Source organism: Lampetra fluviatilis, chromosome 5 (genome assembly GCF_964198595.1).
Source record: "Lampetra fluviatilis chromosome 5, kcLamFluv1.1, whole genome shotgun sequence".
NCBI lineage: Eukaryota > Metazoa > Chordata > Hyperoartia > Petromyzontiformes > Petromyzontidae > Lampetra > Lampetra fluviatilis.
Window position 1 is genome coordinate 10890920 of NC_136279.1, and position 15123 is coordinate 10906042.

The following is a 15123-nucleotide window of genomic DNA, read 5'->3' on the forward strand; positions in this document are numbered from 1 at the left end:
TGGAGTGCGCTAAACAATGCGCCATTGCGCTACAAATACCCGGTTTTAGGAAATGTACTTTTCATATTCCATTGCTGTCAATGATAATTTAACATATTTATTACAAACTACACGCTACGTTTAAAGTATCCCAATAATTTCAAGTTGCAGTCAGTGTTAAGTCTTCAGGTGCTACTACAACATTCCTTGTATATATACCACAGGTATATGCATATGGACACAAGTGTCTGTTGACATTGGGAGTAAATGACCTCAATCGTGTTGTATAGATCCACACTTTCCGCAGCACTTTGAATACAAGAGCTCTAAACACGAATCCCTGATTTTTGGCTATCGGTGTAATTGGAGGTTTCAGAGTAAGCCTATTACAGTAAATGTCAAGACTGTAGTTTAATGTGTGCAGAGTTGTAGAAGTACTTTAATGTGTTGACCATCCATCGTTCATATTCATTTCATACAGTCTTGCAAATATGAATCCACTATATATTATTCAATGAGGAAAATACGCGTTATCGTCATGGATTTCGTTACACACATTTTGTTCGACAGTCACGATCTTTCATCTTTGTTGTGAAAAAACATAGTATGTACACATTAAATTAATGACAGCAAAAAACAACAAAAAGACAATTTGAAAATACCCCCCGAAAGAAAATGACCATTTCTATATTTTCTCCACAGTTTCTTTCGAATATAAAACGTGGCAGTGAAACACAAACTCAAGTTTCACTTTTCCGAACTGTTATTATTTTTTATTCTCATCTCGCCGCCGGGGTTCATAGCCCAACAGCCCGTTAACAACCGCGCCACACAACCCCGTAGTGTGACCTTTGTCTAAAGGGGGACACGGCACGGTCGTTGCTAAACAAAGTTCAAGCACATTTTAATGTTAAACGGAATCGGGGGAGGCTGAACCTTCAACGGGGGAAGCTCAATCCCCTTCAGCACCCCCCCGCCACCCCCAATGCTCTGGGGATGGTCCATCTCACGATTAACCCTAGCAGCCCAGATTGTCGTATCTGCAGGAATGCAGGTTGAGGCACAGCCGGTCATTGTACGCGCCACTCAGCGGGCCGTACTCCTCCCCGGCTTCAGCGGAGACGACCTTGCGGGGCGACGAGTACACCTGCTGGTAGGGACCCGCGTACTTATTGGCGAGCAGGTACGGGTTGTCCGTGGGGAGAATACGATCAGAGTAGCCCGAGGCGTGAGCGCCAGCCGCGGGGTACGAGCCGCTTTCCACGGCTCTCTGCTCGAACGGCGCTTCGGCGCACTTCACGGCGTTGGCTTTGAAGGCCGCCTGGTAGGACACTTTGGTGGTCGTGGTGATGATGGTCTGGAGGGCGGGCGTGTCGCCACTGCTCGCTGCCGCACAGCCGACGTCCCTGTGCCTCGACGTGTCCCTGTAGGAGAGCGCCCTGCCGCTGCCGCCGCCGCTACTATTGACGGCGGCGGCGTCGCCCCCCTCGTACTTATCCCCATACTCGGACTTGCCGTTGCTCTTCGGCTGCTTGTAGCTCTGGTGCCGCATCTCCTTGGGCGGCTGGGCCACGTGCTCGTGCACCCCGTCCTGGCCGAAGTGGCCCATGGCGAAGCGGGCTCCGTCGTACGCGTGCGGGTAAGCGTCGCCGGCCTTGACGAGGCTCTGCTCGGGCTTGTAGTCCCTGTGGTCGCCCAGGAGGGCCGCCGGGTACGGGGAGGTGTGCGACAGGTAATTGGGGATGGCAAGCTCGTAGCTGCACGCCGGCGCCGGGAAGTAGAAACGCTCATTGGGCATCCTGGGGACGTGGAAGCCGCTGCCGACGCCAACGGAGGGCTCGCAGCGCGGTTGCGGGATAAGGGGCGGCTGCTTGGAGCTCCACACGGAGCCGATTCTGGGGTCGAGCGCCTGCCGGGCCTCCATGCCCAAGGACGACATGGAGGGCATCGGGTTGTAGCCGTTGATGTTGGAGTACCAAACGACCTGCGAATGGTAAAGCGGAGGCAGTTTGCGTGCCAATGAGTCGATGTGCTCCAATTACAGTTTGCGTTTGCGGCGACTGAGTGTGACCGCAATTCAAGATGCCGTACAGATGTCATTTTAAATGATGGTAGAAGTTCCACATTCCTCTGGCAGAAGTGAGTCTGTACGTAGGATAACCACTGGTGGCCTCTTAACCAATCAACACTCAGTGTATCAAACCCCAGAGGGATTATAGGCTAAGTTCACCACCAGCTCGAATTTTAATGAACAATCTTATTTCGACCACTCCCAGTGACACACAGCTTGATGTATCTCATAATATTATAATCAGTAATTTTAACCCTTTGTCAATCTACTGTTGCGTGAAGGCCTCTCCATGACTGTCAGTGATGGAGGTTTTCTGACCCTTCACTGCAGCACTGGTCAGTGTGGTTTGGTGAAAGAGGGATCAGGGCTGCCACTGTAAAAAGTTGTTTCCAGAATCAAACCTGGGTCGCTGGATTCACAGCACAGTGTGGTTACTAGTGTGCTACTGCTCCATCCCAATTATTTAATCAACAATTTGGTGCCCTTCCCCTGCACCTCCGATTTGCACGGTTGGCTATGTACGGTGAGAAAGAAGTTCAAAATTAAATAAGAAAAATGAGTTATCACTGTTTTTGGTATTATTTAATGTTCTGTAATCACAAAATCGTATTTACAAAAAAAAACAGCTGCACAATATTCAGTGCTCTGCTCTTTTCAACAATGACAACAGACAAAGTGGCGCTGACACTGTGTAAGTCAATGCCAACTCTCATGTCTGCGAACACAAATACCTGCCAATCAAAGTTGATCATACAGAGACATTCATTTGACCCCAACTCGGATACTGTTCAGGATGCAGGAGTGGCCTTTGTGGTAAATTCCTTCAGCATGCCATAATACACTTATGATGCAACCCTCTGTCTCACTGTCTGCCAACTCCCTAAGAGCGTGCGTGAAATCTGCCCACCGTATATGTATTTCATGGCTACAGAATCGCAAATGCAATAACAATACAACGTGTATTTACAGGGCTTGTACATGTGACTGCATCTCAAGACGCTGTACATGACCAACGAGGGGATATTTATGTTATACAGCGGAAGAGGCAGTCCTAGAGACACTTATAGAGCAAGACAGACTTACACAGAGATCCATACATATACATAGAGACCCATACACGCACGTAAAATAAAAAAAACTTGGATTGACGTAGCGTCAAAATACAACTGCAGCTCAAGATTCTGCACAGACACAATCGGCACGTGTGTTCCATATGCAGAGAACGAGACAGCCATTCATACGCGTGAGATAAAAATGCACGTCTCGAGCCTGTACTTGAGTATGGGCAGGGAGTCGACAGCATGGACGGCCGGGGCAAGGGGAGGTCCAGTCCGCGTGGGCGCCAGAGGCGACCGATCTCCAGGAGCCGGGGCTCACCTCTGGCGCTGTGCCCCGCTTGGACCTCTGCACGCAGCCACCCGCCAGCCCCAGGCGCCGCTTGCTGGAGCTTCTGCGCGCCTCCGCCTCCGTCTTGCTCTCAGGCCGCGGGTGGTCATGCGAGCCCTTGGCCTGCAAGGTCAAAGAAAAAAATGCTGTGACCGCGGGACGCGTCGTTTACGCCAGACGGACGTACGTGCGGCAATTTTGATGCAGGACTAGAGAAGGATGCTGAGTGAATTCACCGGGGATGATGATCGTGGTGGTGGTGGTGGTGATGATGGTGATCGTGAAAAGTATGGCGATCGTGTACGTAAGAACGTGGTTCCTACCGAATTTGCCAAGCCTGACGATGGTGTCTACAAGGGCAAAGTTAACTAAGAGTAACGATGATGATGTTGATGATGATTATGACAGCAGTATTTTAGTGAATTTATCATATTGATGATTATTGGCGTCCTGAATATTACAGGCATGATGATGATAGTGATAATGTGTAAAAGAACAGTCTTTTATGCGAATTCACTGAGGATAATAATGATGACTATAGCATTGAAATTTGATGTATTCACGAGGAATTAATTTGATGACAATGAAGGAGTGTAAATACAGGGTTCTTAAAACACCAAGGATGATGAATCTTACACAATTCACTAGGGATGATAGGATAGCATGCCATTATTTGTAACACTTTATTTTCTGATCCGCCGCTACTGGACATCTGTGAAAAAGAGCTTGACAGCTCATTGGATCCCTCGAAAATAAATAATTATTCTGATTCTGATATTTATACAACAACATTTTGGGCCCCACAATTTTCATGGAGGCACTTTTAAATATCATTCCCCACTTGGCTGGGAATTGAACCAAGATCTTTGGGTTCGGAGCTGATAATGATCATTAGAATTGTGGCACTACAAACGAACCACACTACCTTTCTGATCTCGTCAAGGAGCTTAAACCATCACGCAAACTCTGGTCATCCTCGCAGTGGTTTTTAGCTAACCAATAAACAAAGATGGTCACTGCATCGCACACTTTCAGATGCGCTTCTGCGGCCGTCTGGAACGCTCTTCCTTTTGATATTAGGGAGCCACTGGAGCTATGCACTTTTAAATCTAAATTTAAAACGAATTTCTTTGTAACTGATATTTATGTTTAGTTTTTTTTCTTCTCCCGCACCTCCGATTAGCATGGTTGGATACTACAGCGCGAAAGAAGTTATACATACATACATGCGGGCACAATATATCTCTTACAGAATTTCTAATTTCGTGTTTCGACTGTCGATCGTCTATCGGCTGTCAGATGTTAATGCCATAGTGGTCATCATTACGACGCCGCCCCGTGCCGCACCTGGAAGAAAATGAATCGCCCCTCGTGCCTCCAGAAGTTGGTGACGGGATAGCCGCTGTGGCCCCGGCATGGCACCAGGTCCAGCGGCGAGCCGCAGTTCGGACACAGCTTCTCTGAACGAAACAGAAAAGCACGAGCAGCGCAATGTGACGCCCATAGACTCACGCAGAGACCCCGCGGGCTTACGTAGAGACCTATGTATTTAGATTTTAGACAAGCCTACAATATACCATGTGGATTTATATATTGTCTAAATGCAGACCACATCTCAAGGTGTTCTACAGAAACAGTGGTCGTATGTATTTTGAATGCAAACCAGCATCAGCGGAAATATTAATTGCCAACGAAATAACTGGTTTAAAATATAATGGTGTGGATTTTAATTTACAGTCCTTTGTCAATCCATTATTGGCTGAAGGCCTCCACATTGTGTGAGTCACAGGCACTGGTTAACCATACTTCACCAACGCTGGTCAGTGTGGGTTAGCAAAGGGCGTCGGAGGAGCATGACCATGACCAGTTCAGACATCCCTCGCCACTTATGTCAGCTGTGACTGGCAACCAAACTCAGGATTCCTGGTTCACAGGGCAGTGCGCTAACCACTCGCACTACCGTTCCCCCCACCATGAACAGGATAGGTCTGATAATATTGCTTGATAAAAAAAAAACAATAAAATGACACTTACGCGTTTAAACATCATATCTTCCATCGAACCCACCACTACATATACTGTACGTTTTGATTTTGTAAACATTCAGGATTACACAGAGGAGTGCATTTGGATCACTGGTGCCATTGTGACAAGGAAAGGCATGGCACGTTCCAACCCCTATGGATTTTTTTTTTCATAAGAGCCGACGGATTCACATGTACGGACAATACACGTGTATGTCAGTAAGAGTGTGTCGATCACAGTTCGTCAAGCTGGGTGACAAAGAGTCATCGCCTATGCCACGCCAAGTTGGCGTACCACTGGGGTCAGTCCTCGGCCCCTTCCTATTTTCAGCATACGCCTCTCCTCCGATCGCCGAAGTCATCTCATCGCATGGCATAAAGTTCCATAAACATGCTGATGATATACAATTGCACACGGCAGTGAAGTCAAAGTTAGATACGGAGAGCCTCGGTAACCTCGAAGATTTGCAAGCGAGTGGTGCTTGTGTGGTTTTCACGAAACGAAATGCTGCTTAATCCAGGAAAATCGGAGGTTCTGCTGGTTGGCACTCGGTCTCAGGCGAAAACAATTGTAGTCGGACCGGGTGTGGCGGTCACAGTCTCCAGGATTCAGTTGTCGACTCAACGAAAGAGCCTCGGCACCACACTCGACCAGAATATGTCGTTTTCATCACCACGTGAATAATAGTCAGGTCATGCACATTTCATATCAGGGCTCTACGACACATTCGGCCACTATTGAGTCGTGACATAGCCAACACGTTGGCGTGCAGCATAGTATGGACAAGACTCGATCATTGCAACTCATTTCTTTATGGAACGTCTGGCAAAAACATGAGCAAGCTGCAGTGTGTACGAAATTCTTTGGCACGTGTCGTGACGGGGACGTCAAGATCCAACCATGTCTGTCCGGTGCTCACTGAGCTGCATTTAGCTTCTGGTTGCTGAGTGAATACATGATGAGGTTGCGCTCATTACACACAAAGCCACACAAATAAACCAAAATATCTTGCTCATCTCGTCAAGGAGCATAAACCATCATGCAAATTCCGGTCATCTTCGCAGTCGTTTTTGGCTAACCATTGGACAAAGATTATCACTGCATTACACGCTTTCAGATGCGCTTCTGCTGGCAATACCATCTCCCCGTGCGTAGTTATTTTTTACGGATTTAATAGGTGCTCGCTAATAGCACTTGCGACCAACAGTATCTTGTTAACGCCTATACGAGAGATCTTTATTTGTATGTCTGTGTGCAAATGAATTTCCATTTCAAAGGCAAAAAAGTTAAATTTTCATGTGAGTCTCAGTAGAGGTGAGTTTTACACGGAGATTATAGAAACGTTTTTTTTTTGTAATATATGCACGAGTTTACTTTACGTCTATAACAATGAACCTGAGATAGAGATGAATATACATTGTGGGCTAACTAAACACGCGTTCATATTTTATACACCACAGTATGTGTAAATATCGCACAGAAAATGTGTTTTGAATACATAACCGGTTAAAATATGAGCAACTCTGCGTTATAACTTAACGTGTCAAATGTTTCAATTCTAACAGGCATACATATATATGTAGTATATATACACAAAACTTTAAATAATCATAGCTTATTAGGTTAGCCGTTTTAATACATACTATTTAGGAATAAAAATACGTTGTCAAAATTGATATTGGATCTACTTTTTAAAAAGTTACAGATACATATGAATCATTAACTTGTACAATGCAATACAATATAAGCTAATGTAAGCGATATAATAATGTTGTATAGAGTAACTTCGCTCAGGCAGTAGATATAAAGCGAGGTTAGAGCAGTGTTTAGCGCACAACAACATAAACCTGGCCACCTGAGTTTGATTCCCACTCACGATGAACATCAGTGGCGAGTAATATCTGAACTGATGCTGGGCACCACTTCATCAACCTGCACTGACTTAACCAGCGTGGTGAAGTATGGTCAAACAACCACCCTAGACTGACCAGCGTGAGAAGGACCTTTACCCACGAGTGCATTGACAAAGGGCTGGAAGTGAAAATACTGTACGTTTGTGTTTTCCATCTGCAGTCACCGATATCTGTTCTAGATTCAAAGAATAACTATCCTCCAGTGCCGAATTTTATCCCGCAGCAGTCTGGAGCACTGTTTCGGGAATTATTTTTGACACCCAGCCACAGCCATCTTATGAACAGGTTTTTTTTTTTTATAAATGTGTTCATAAGAATAGAGAACTATAGAGTACAATAATGTAGTATTGTTATTAATAGGCGGACCTTTTCCTTTAGTGGTAGGTAGTGCCTGATGCTGATAATCCCTTCTGCAAGCCCAGCCTAGTAGCGTCCCGGGATATGTGGAGTGGCAAATGAAGTCCTGCCAAGCTACATCGATAGACACGTCTCGACACAAACGCTGCGAAAAAAAATTCTCACCCGCAATTTGACAACACGGTGGCCAAAGAGAGAAGCGTTACCAGCGTCTGCGCTCTCACCAAACTCTTACGTAAAGTCTGCATCAAGAACACATCATTGCCCTCCTTTTGTGTTTTTTTTACCAAACCTGTTTTGTAATCTAAATTGAATGCGCGTTTCGTCTCCAACAACACAGCCCACGCGCCGGTCTCACGCAGCGTTAGGACAATGCGTTATCCGTGTCAAGTTCACGAGTTCACGTTGCGTGTGTGCAAGGGACCTTGATTTAAAACACACAATTCACAGCCCTGCGTCAATCCACTGCTGGACGAAGGCCTTTCAACCCCGAGTCGCTTGGCCATACTTCACCACGCTGCCCAGTTGCGGGGTGGCGAAAGGGAGGGAGGAGGGTGTCCAGAATTGTATTCGGATATTTACTTTGTCTCGGACGTTATAGATGTGACCAGGGATCGACCCCAGGTGTTATAGCGCAGTGTGTTAACCACTGTTCCACCCCCAAGGATCGTCATCGTTATTACTAAAGGCAATGCAGACAATGCTTTTGAAGGTGAAAGCATTCCCATGTGCATTAGAACAATGAATAGGCAGACGGCACGTCGCCATTCATGACACGTAACACAAATTGTTACGCAACCAATCAGCCGCACACGGCCGTCTGGAAGTGCATGATTTGAGCAGCATCTACAATGGGCTAAATGACCACAAATGACATGCTTACACGGTTCTCTGCATTATACTAAATAAAACAAATACATTTCGATTTAAAGCTTTCATCTTCTTGGTTCTTTCGGTAAAGTCACGTAGAAGGGAAATAATAAAATGATAAAAATAAAACATAATAAAATAAAATTCTCACGACGCTTAGCAGTGTTCATTGGAGCGTTGTCTTTCAGACAGCTGTGTCTTCACCTGAGGACGGCTGCTTGTGTTGTGGCCGAAACGTCGTGATACTTTTATTTTATTATGTTTTATTTTTATTATTTTATTATTTCCCTTCTACGTGACTTTACCGAAAGAACCAAGAAGAAAAAACAAATACAATCTGTGCATTGTGATTGCATATCTCACTATGATAGTCTTGCGTGTGGCAGATATGTTCGGGAGCTTAACGCCAATGTGGAGGTCTGCAAGCGACGACGATCGGGCCTCACGAGAGAGTTCGTGTCGTCTTGCTCCGTTGAAGGAGCGCAGACGACATTGGTTTACAACACGCACATCTCACTTGCATAGACTCACGCCCACTCAATAGCTCTTGATTTGCGAATTTGAATACAGAAATATTCAATGGTTTATCAAACAAAGGCATGCGGCGAATGTGAAGTGGGATGTTGGATTAATACAACAAATTGTACAATGTTCCCATTTTGAATGATAGCATTCGCCGTTGGGATAATTGATTGTTTTTTTGTAAAAAGATATTTGTATATGTATATAGTACGCTGTACCCACTTACATGTTGTCAGGTTACTCTCCAACACAATGGTAATGCTTTGACGATACAATAAATTAGGCACTTTGATTCACGTGACACTTGTATTAATTGGCTGTGTCGAGGTGGAGGACAAAGACAAAAATCCTCCGTATAGCCTTAACAGACGTTTGGAGGAGCAGGGTGTACGACACACAGTTTTACACAGTCTAACCCAAAATAGACCAATTTAAACTCAGGTATACGATAGTAATGTTACACTTAGCAAAAACAAAAGCACACAAAATGAATAACATCTCAAAGTGAGCTTACACGTACATTAATTATAAGAACAATAATCCATTGAACACAAAGAAACAGCGGCCCAGGGCGCTGCGCTGTAATGCAAAAAATACAACCACAGCAATGACGCATTTCTACTCAAAGTGACAAATATATAAAGTCGGTATGTGTATGGACCAATGAAGGATTCATTACATTAAGTACCCAAAGTGTCACGTGATAAGCCCACAAATATGAACTAATGGTGGTCAACGTAAAAGTCGTAAATGTTTTCGCACCCTGCTGACGAGACTCATAAAGTCGAGCACAGCTCAGGGTTTGCTATTCTGGCCAGCTGGCTCACCACTTAATACGTGACGTGTAGAGGCGCATATAGGAGGCTACACACTGATATGTGTATAGACTGAGAGACAGAACGAGGAACACATGGATAGAGACATCATGTTGACTGTTACGGAGAGTAAGTGGTGTTTGCCAGGACACGTCACTTGCGCCACAGTGGCGAGATGTTAACTACCTCGCCTGGTATGCAGGAGGTCGTTGGTTCAATCTAGACCCTGTGGTCGCATGGTTTTTCTCCAGGTCCTCCGGTTTTTTCCCCTCCACATTTAGAAACATGCATTTAGAGTATTTGGCTGCTATGAATGTCCATACAATAAGCCACTTCATTGAGCTATCATTTGTGGCCAGGTCGTTTCTGAAGAAGCGCTGTATGGTATAGCTCAAGCGGGCCTTACTTGGTCAAATTAAAAAAAATATAGTTTAGTTTCTCGTTTAGTATGGATGATGGCCAGTGGTCGAGACTAACAACGGAGTGGCAGCCAAATACGGTAACACTGCTCAAGACGACGTCTATCGTGGAGATGGAGCGATACAATCAGCTCGTGTGTAGGTGCTAGATGCAGTGTTGTAAACTAACTCCACCGTTAAATAGTTTGGTGGATTTGGGGGGGGGGGCTCCATATAGTAAAATAATAAAAGGTTGTGAATTACGACTGTTGGGTTCTATTATTGCGTATGAAAATGTATTCATAGTGGAGGGTGGGAGATGATAGCCTTTTCACGGGCCACCTGTTACGTGTTTTCAGGTTACCTGAAACACAACTAATACCGTCATCTGGGCGAAATAAACTGTGCAAAACTAGCTACTACTGATTTGAAGCTTTCGTGACTGGAGGAATCCATACTCTTTGGTTCTTTCGGTAAAGTCACACAAGCAATCGTCCTCAGGTGGGACGATTGCTTGTGTGGCGATCGAAACGTCGTGATCTATTACTTTTTTTACCTACGTGACTTTACCGAAAGAACTCAAGAGTATAGCTACTACTGGCCAAGAGAAATCAAAATAACTTTAACCGTTCGGATAGCGACCGTCTTAGTGCTGCGTGGAAGCGAATAATCAAATAATACATTATTTAAATGCAATAAGGATTACTGTTGGTAGGGCTATTTTCATAAACAGAATAGACAAGAATAGGGATTACCGTTGGTAGGGCTATTTTCATAAACAGAATAGACAAGAATAGGGATTACCGTTGGTAGGGCTATTTTCATAAACAGAATAGACAAGAATAGGGATTACCGTTGGTAGGGCTATTTTCATAAACAGAATAGACAAGAATAGGGATTACCGTTGGTAGGGCTATTTTCATAAACAGAATAGACAAGAATAGGGATTACCGTTGGTAGGGCTATTTTCATAAACAGAATAGACAAGAATAGGGATTACCGTTGGTAGGGCTATTTTCATAAACAGAATAGACAAGAATAGGGATTACCGTTGGTAGGGCTATTTTCATAAACAGAATAGACAAGAATAGGGATTACCGTTGGTAGGGCTATTTTCATAAACAGAATAGACAAGAATAGGGATTACCGTTGGTAGGGCTATTTTCATAAACAGAATAGACAAGAATAGGGATTACCGTTGGTAGGGCTATTTTCATAAAACAGAATAGATAAGAATAGGGATTACCGTTGGTAGGGCTATTTTCATAAACAGAATAGATAAGAATAGGGATTACCGTTGGTAGGGCTATTTTCATAAACAAAATAGACAATAATAGGGATTACCGTTGGTAGGGCTGTTTTCATAAACAGAATAGACAAGAATAGGGATTACCGTTGGTAGGGCTATTTTCATAAACAGAATAGACAAGAATAGGGATTACTGTTGGTAGGGCTATTTTCATAAACAGAATAGACAAGAATAGGGATTACAGTTGGTAGGGCTATTTTCATAAACAGAATAGACAAGAATAGGGATTACCGTTGGTAGGGCTATTTTCATAAACAGAATAGACAAGAATAGGGATTACCGTTGGTAGGGCTATTTTCATAAACAGAATAGACAAGAATAGGGATTACCGTTGGTAGGGCTATTTTCATAAACAGAATAGACAAGAATAGGGATTACCGTTGGTAGTGCTTTTTTCATAAACAGAATAGACAAGAATAGGGATTACCGTTGGTAGGGCTATTTTCATAAACAGAATAGACAAGAATAGGGATTACCGTTGGTAGGACTATTTTCATAAACAGAATAGACAAGAATAGGGATTACTGTTGGTAGGGCTATTTTCATAAACAGAATAGACAAGAATAGGGATTACCGTTGGTAGGGCTATTTTCATAAACAGAATAGACAAGAATAGGGATTACCGTTGGTAATGCTATTTTCATAAACAGAATAGACAAGAATAGGGATTACCGTTGGTAGGGCTATTTTCATAAACAGAATAGACAAGAATAGGGATTACCGTTGGTAGGGCTATTTTCATAAACAGAATAGACAAGAATAGGGATTACCGTTGGTAGGGCTATTTTCATGAACAGAATAGACAAGCATAGGGATTACCGTTGGTAGGGCTATTTTCATAAACAGAATAGACAAGAATAGGGATTACCGTTGGTAGGGCTATTTTCATAAACAGAATAGACAAGAATAGGGATTACCGTTGGTAGGGCTATTTTCATAAACAGAATAGACAAGAATAGGGATTACCGTTGGTAGGGCTATTTTCATAAACAGAATAGACAAGAATAGGGATTACCGTTGGTAGTGCTATTTTCATAAACAGAATAGACAAGAATAGGGATTACCGTTGGTAGGGCTATTTTCATAAACAGAATAGACAAGAATAGGGATTACTGTTGGTAGGGCTATTTTCATAAACAGAATAGACAAGAATAGGGATTACCGTTGGTAGGGCTATTTTCATAAACAGAATAGACAAGAATAGGGATTACTGTTGGTAGGGCTATTTTTATAAACAGAATAGACAAGAATAGGGATTACCGTTGGTAGGGCTATTTTCATAAACAGAATAGACAAGAATAGGGATTACCGTTGGTAGGGCTATTTTCATAAACAGAATAGACAAGAATAGGGATTACCGTTGGTAGGGCTATTTTCATAAACAGAATAGACAAGAATAGGGATTACCGTTGGTAGGGCTATTTTCATAAACAGAATAGACAAGAATAGGGATTACCGTTGGTAGGGCTATTTTCATAAACAGAATAGACAAGAAAGAGAAATTCAAAGGGCTCACATAATGACATGCATAATGTACGTTGCCTCAGTAATCACCCCCCCCCCCCCCATATTGTGCAAGAGCGCAGAAGGGTGGTCAACATATCTACGCCTCTATATAAGGAACGAAACAGTAAGACTTCAGTTATTACAACTAGCTTCATCAGGCGACAGGCGACAGCCTGATGAAGCTAGTTGAAATTACTGGCGAAACGTCGTGCGCAGATTGTAAATGTTGTGGCTTGGCTCTCTAACACACCGGTTAGTGCTGTACTAGTGACAAATTGGCCACGTTCTGTTTGCGTGACAACCCTTACTAGTTGGCTGTGTCGGGTGGTGGCGGGTTTTAACGACACATTTCTATATTTACGCGATCTAACCCAAAAACCTCTTTTATGGATGATATTGGTCGCGAAAGCCTAGGTGTTAAACTTAGATAAACGTCATTAGATTCAAACCAGATATCATCAGTAGAGCTAAACACCGACAAAAAGGGCCCTTATAAGGGCCAGCATGCGATCAGACGAGGTCTTCGAGTGTACCAAATACATCTAATGACGGATTCTCAAGACCTAAATGTGACTTCTTTGCCAGAAACCTAAGGGAGAGTGGGGGGGGTGAGTGATGGGGGGGGGGTAATGCTGTAATCACTGCATAGATCACGATCACGGCAACCACCGAGAGGGAACGAAACCCTCGGCACGCGCACGTACTCTGCTGTTTCTGGCGAGCCTTGTCGCAGATGGCTGGCCTCAGGTGCACCTTGCGGCCGTCCGGCATGGTGCAGGCCCGGCCGCACGCCACCACCCCCAGGCACGACTTCTTGAGGATGGCGCAATTGTGGTTGTTGGTGTTGCGCATGGCCCAGCCGCTCAGGTGGCGCTGCGCGTTTTTGTCCTCGGCGCTGAACACGAAGCGCGCGTATCCGTCGTTCCACTCCTGGAAGGGGTCCACCTGCTTCAGGTCCTGGGTTCATCGAGTCAAGAGTCCGAGAGACGCGGAGAGAGGAGGAGGAGAAGGAGAGAGGGGACGAGAGACACAAACAAACACAGATTCCCCTCTGTGTAGGCTGCACAGATTGTTGGGGTTAAGCGATTTTAGTGAGTAATGTATAACGTTACATACTTAGGCAAATATCCCCATGCAGCCAATACAGACTGTTGGGGCAAGTGCTTTTAGTAAGCACTGCACATATATATAATGCAAAGACATAGATCTTCCCGTGTAGCCACAAGTACCGATGTGAGTCGCGCCAAGTGCTGATATGAGGTATTGCCCGGGATTCGAAATTGACTCGTCGTGTTCACAGCGGAGTGCGCTGGCCACTTTCCCCATGTTCTACACGCGTACAGTACTCGCACGTATCCACATCGCATTCCTATATTTTAATGATTGAATCGATGTGAACGTCCGCACGTGTGCGTGCGTGCGTGTGTGCGTAGTGCGTTTCCGCCAATAGCGTGAACTAACAAACCTGTGGCAACTTGGGGTCGTTGATGTCCCAGGGCAGCTTCATCCCGTAGGAGAACGCTCCCTGCGCGTCTTCCACGTGCACCGCGCCGTCCGTGAGTTTCATCATTTTGACCCTCTGCCTTGCGGGTGCCAGACACGCCGTGTTCCCGTCAAGGATCGTTACGAACTGATGTCAGGTTTGATCCCTTTACAGTCAATTCTAGATTTGAAGCTTTCGTGACTGCAAGGATTCATACTCTTAGTTTTTTCGGTAAAGTCACGTATGTAAAAAAAATAAGAAATTAAAATGTATGAAAATAAAATAATAAAAATCACGACGTTTCGGAGGCAACACAAGTCTCCGTCATCAGGTGGGACCGTCACAGCCAGATTTGCTGTATTAGTCTGTCACCCCGCTAACAGTCACCCCGCTAAAAAATATAACGGGGGGGGGGGTGGGGGGGAATTATAGAGCAGTGTTTCTTAACTTTTACTGCAGCCTTGCACCTCTTTGGTTTTCGATCGTAAT

At 44.5% G+C, this 15123-nt stretch overlaps 1 protein-coding gene across 1 annotated transcript; it reads right to left on the reverse strand.

The window, feature by feature from the left end:
* Positions 1-997: 997 nt before the first annotated feature.
* Positions 998-14721, reverse strand: LOC144932323 (chorion-specific transcription factor GCMb-like). Its single transcript, XM_078856263.1, has 5 exons — positions 14617-14721; positions 13856-14108; positions 4784-4896; positions 3428-3559; positions 998-1963 (listed from the first exon to the last, which is right to left on the reverse strand). Exons 1-5 carry the CDS (start codon positions 14719-14721, stop codon positions 998-1000), a joined length of 1569 nt encoding a protein of 522 aa, XP_078712389.1.
* Positions 14722-15123: the final 402 nt, after the last annotated feature.

Bases quoted from the DNA above. Each gene is read 5' to 3' on its own strand.
- LOC144932323 (XM_078856263.1), bottom strand. From the start codon at position 14,721: ATGATGAAACTCACGGACGGCGCGGTGCACGTGGAAGACGCGCAGGGA. The intron at 14,109-14,616 runs GTTTGTTAGTTC...CGATGAACCCAG, and splicing joins ACGACCCCAAGTTGCCACAG to GACCTGAAGCAGGTGGACCC. The intron at 3,560-4,783 runs GTGCGGCACGGG...TTGACCTTGCAG, and splicing joins GGCGATTCATTTTCTTCCAG to GCCAAGGGCTCGCATGACCA.